General features: G+C 48.1%; 1 protein-coding gene across 1 annotated transcript in view; it reads right to left on the minus strand.

Annotated features, from left to right (window-relative positions):
* Positions 1 to 5000, minus strand: part of gpc3 (glypican 3) — a gene marked incomplete at both ends in the record, with an annotated part of 80527 nt that overhangs the window by 11338 nt on the left and 64189 nt on the right. Inside the window, one exon of the mRNA XM_080526932.1 lies at positions 3456 to 3567. Coding sequence (XP_080383058.1) covers positions 3456 to 3567 — 112 coding nt within the window. The remainder of the gene's footprint in view (positions 1 to 3455; positions 3568 to 5000) is intronic.

Consider the following 5000-nt stretch of genomic DNA (forward strand, 5'->3'; position numbering starts at 1 on the left):
GAGACATTCCACAGTCGAGAGCAATAACCTAAGCACAAAGTCATTTCTCTCCATCCATTTATAGAGCACAGCTCATTTTAAACTTGGCTGTGGCCAGCCATTACATCAGCCGCTTAAGGCGTGAGAAAGGCTTGTTTTATAAGCACAGGGAGGAAAGGCTTTGTGTTTTTTTTTCGGTGTTTAGTTTAGCCTCGCAGAGGAGCACGGGCCCGACCCTCCCTGCCAGACAGTTTCTGTATCTACACGACATACTCTGATCAACACTGACAAAGTGAGAAATTACACTTTTCCGCTGCGTACCGCTTTTTTTTTTTACAAGCCCGTTGTCACAGAGCACTTAAGAGTGCAGGAATGAAGCATCATGGGGATTACAGTTGGAAGGAAGTGGAGGTTTTCTTTTTTTGAGAGAGAGAGAGAGAGAGAGGTGGACCCATCTTCCCATCGCATCACTCTGAACCCCTATAGCAGAGGTTCAACATAATGGTGGCCTGGGACTGTTTCCTTTAGGGTTTTGGCTCGAAATGTTGATTCAGTTCACTTGAAGGGTCGTTAGAAAATTCCAATAACTTCAGGGGAAAAGTGTTAGGAACCAAAGAAGCCCCACAACACTCGTATAGACGCACGCACGCGCACACACACACAGCCACCAAAGAAACCTATCCACACAAACATAACACAGCCTCACCAGACCGTCCTCCAGATTCACACACATCCAGGGAGATCACACACACCCTCCCACTGGCTTGGTGTCTACTAAACCTCTGTGTACTATCCCAAACACACAACAAGATCATCATGACAGATGAAAGTCATTATCCCTGGCTCTGAAGCACCAACACTGCCCGCCCCCATCCCCCCCAAACACACACACACACACACACACACACGTCAGATGTTCAATTAGAACATCTGCTTCAGCATCCCACCATCCAGATCTGGTGGTCTTTTAACAAGGAGGTAGGCGGAGACCTTGTAAAACTCGGCTTTACCTTCCCTCGCTAAACAACACCACTTTCTCCTGCGCCGCCCGAAGACCTTCTAAGTGAGATGTGGTGATCGGCACGACCCCGGGTTAGAAGGGTCGTTCTACCCACTTACGAATGGCTATGCTAGCTAGTGGCCTCGCTAACTCGAGACTTTCCATTCCGTTGCTGTTGTTCCAGTTTCATGTTGTTGTTATCTCTGACTAAACAGAAGGTGTGTGTCTGCTTGCGTGTATCTTCTTTGAGTCTACAATCTGCAGAGGGACTTCAGACCTTTATGTAAACACCGTTGATACACACATACATACACGTACACAGTGGGACAGGACAACTCAAATGAACTGCCTGTGCATGTTTATAGGGGGTTGGGGATGGTCTGGGCCCACTCGGTACAAAGAACCCAGTCATCCTTACTGTCCCAGTTGAAGAGGCGCTATCTCATCAGAATGCTTTCAGAGACATAATCAACAGGGTAAACAGTCTTTCACAAACAGCTGGTGTCTGCCACTGGAGCCCAAGTCCAAGATCATGTGAGTCTTATGTCTCTATAAGTCTCTGTGTGTGTGTGTGTGTGTGTGAGAGAGATGTTTGTGTGACTGCGTGTGTGTGTGTGTGTGTGTTTGTGTGTGTGTGTGTGTGTGTGTGTGTGTGTGTGTGTGTCTGTGTGTGTGTGTGTGTGAGAGAGAGATGTTTGTGTGACTGTGTGTGTGTGTGTGTATGTGTGTGTGTGTGTGTGTGTGTGTGTGTGTGTGTGTGAACGCGCATGCGTGAGTGTGTTTGTGTGTATGTGTATGTATGTGTGTGTGTGTGTATGTGTGTGTGTGTGTGTGTGTGTGTGTGTGTGTGTAAAGTCAATAGAAAGAGGATTTAAAGGCAAACAGAGCAGCTGTGTGAGACCAGGTTGAGAGCAGAAGGGGGGGTGAGACTGTTCCAGAGAACATTCACAGTCAAAAACATGTCCTCTTGTTAGGTGGGGGGCTAAGCGCACATGAGGTAATGCAGCAAAAGTAATTGAGAAAATTACATCGTCTCCCCGACGTGGAACAACCCCCCATACTTCCCCTGAGGGGGTTTGAGCTGAAGGGAGGGGGGGAGGGGAGGGGGGAGGGAGGGCAGGGGGTGGAGGGGGGCAGGAGTTCCTTCTTAGATCTCCTTGCCCCATTTGTTTGAACAGGAGAGAGGGAAGGTAATCCTTTGAGACAGGTCTGAAGCACACAAGCCCCTCTTCTCCTCCTACACACACACACACACACACACACACACACACACACACACACACACACACACACACACACACACACACACACACACACACACACACACACACACACACACACACACACACACACACACACACACACACACACACACACACACACACACACACACACACACACACACACACACACACACACACACACACACACACACACACACACACACACACAGATATAGGAGGATATAGGAGGAAGCTAACCTGATCTAAGCTCCTAGTTGGTGGGGTGTGTGGGGGGGGGGGGCAGTACTGCATGTCAACAGCCCAAACCTTACATCAACAACCAGGGGAAACACGTCCATAGATCTTATTGGCTGATACAACCGACCGCTACGGAGTCATACTGAGAGGGTACCTCTGTCCACCAAACTAGCTAGGGATGTCATGGCAACCGAGGAGCGGGGGAATGGGGACGTCGGTCGGCCTTGACGACAGCTGGCGTTTACAGTAAGGGTGGACATTAGTCCTGTTCATCACAACAACCCCCATCATCGCTCTGAGAGATGTGCTCATCCTTGTTAGCCTCGTCCCAGGTTAACGGTTTAAGTGACTCATAGAGGGTAAGGTGTAACCAGCCTCTAAGCAGCCTCTAAGCAGCCTCTAACCAGCCTCACCATCTAACCAGCCTCTAAACAGCCTCTAACCAGCCTCTAACCAGCCTCTAACCAGCCTCTAACCAGGCTCACCATCTAACCAGCCTCTAACCAGCCTCTAACCAGGCTCACCATCTAACCAACCTCTAAACAGCCTCTAACCAGCCTCTAACCAGCCTTACCACGATGAATTAACGATGAATTGAGAATCAAGGACCCCAATTGAAATAAGCCAGTGGCTTTCTTGGGTTTTTATCCTTTTAGTTGACCTTGTATGTAATATGTACTTTCATGTACCTACTTCTGCAAATCTTCTAATAAAGTTTTCAATCAATCAATCAAAACCATCGCACCAGCCTCTAACCAGCCTCTAACCAGCCTCTAAGCAGCCTCACCATTGTATAGGCATGGAACAACCTGCACAGCCTGTGAATGAGCTGGCCAGTCAGCTGGTGCAGAGTGAGGGGGCCCATCAACATGTGTCCACCATCAACAGCCTCTCTGACTTATGTTGTGACTGACACAAGCATGCACGCACGCACGCACTCACACACACACGCACACGCACACACACACACGCACACACACACACACACAGCCCACCTGGTTGATGTGTTTGAGTTTGTCGATGATCTGGCTGATGACTGGCTCAGGGGGCTTGTTCCTGGAGTCAGTGCCGTGGGGGTGAGAGCGCTTCAGGCCGGGAGCATCGAACCTGGGAAACATAAGTGAAGGAGAAAAAAAGTCTTTATAGAAATGTTTCTTCATAAAAATGTTTCCAGTTTCAACATGTATGTCTTGCTGTTTCATTACTCTAAAAGCCACATGTTGCTCCCCAACTTCATGATGAGAGGTATGAAGTATTAACTATAAAAAAAGACCTAAGACCCTAAATGAAGCTATATCGCCATCTAGTGGTGATACGACGAATAACCAATTCTCAGACAAGACAATTTTGGCCACAAAAGAAAAATGTAACCGTTAAACCATTAATGATTCATATTCAAAATATGCACACACAGCGGATCAAACAGAGTGCATTTCCATGCCTTATCTAATACCTCACTTTCCAACAGTAAATCATCAACAAGTAAGTCATAATTATCAGACACATTTTTCAGGGCAGAAAGGCCTAGTTAAGCTTGGATAATACTCTGTCGGGGGGGGGGGGGGGGGGGGTAGAGGTGGGTGTAGGAAGCTAACAGACAGGCGGGTTGTATAAGACAATGGAGGTAGAGCTAGGTGAGGAGGCTAGGCTAACATTACAGGAAGATTGTAGGTCTATAAGACTCTGAGGGGGTAGAGGAGCGTCTATAAGGCTCAGAGACAGGAAGGTTGTATAAGACTCTGAGAGGACAGGCGTGTTCACACACGCCCATATCTCCCACAGCGTGGTGGAGGAACCTATGCTCTGTCCATGCATGTGTATGTTTTGGGGAGACAGGAGGAGGAGGTGACTCCCCCTCGTTGTTCTTTTGTACAGAAGCATTCCTGCAGGTGCTCCGACACACGGTTTTAACCCTTTCAGTGCCTGACGCAGATGATATCACCACATCTCAAACCTGGGAGAGTGAGTCCATGCACGCACACCAAGGGCAGGTGTGTTTAGACAGCTGAAAGGTAAAGAAACGCAACCCCCTCCACCCCACCCTCAATGGAATGAGTGACTCAATTGAGAGGGACTGGCATCACTGACTTTTCCCTTTCACACGCACACACGCACACACACACACACACACACACACACACACACACACACACACACACACACACAGATCGCTTATGGCAGAACTGCTGGGGTTTCATTGCGATAACGGTGGTGATGATATCTCATCCTAAATGTCATCTGGTGTATTGCCACAGTTGTATGACAGAGCTACGAGAGGACAAGGACTTTTCATTAAACCCAAATGACATTTCCACAGTTATTTATTCTTCTTATTACCTATGATCTCAACCCCCCCCCCCAGCCCCCCCCGTCCCGTCCAGTGTTAATGATCACATTAATAATGGAGTGAAATATTAAGCCATTAACAAGCGAAGGAGGAAATATGGATTCAAAAGAGAGAGAGAGAGAGAGAGAGAGAGAGAGAGAGAGAGAGAGAGAGAGAGAGAGAGAGAGAGAGAGAGAGAGAGAGAGAGAGAGAG

Source organism: Nansenia antarctica, assembly GCF_963989245.1.
Source record: "Nansenia antarctica genome assembly, chromosome: 3".
NCBI lineage: Eukaryota > Metazoa > Chordata > Actinopteri > Argentiniformes > Microstomatidae > Nansenia > Nansenia antarctica.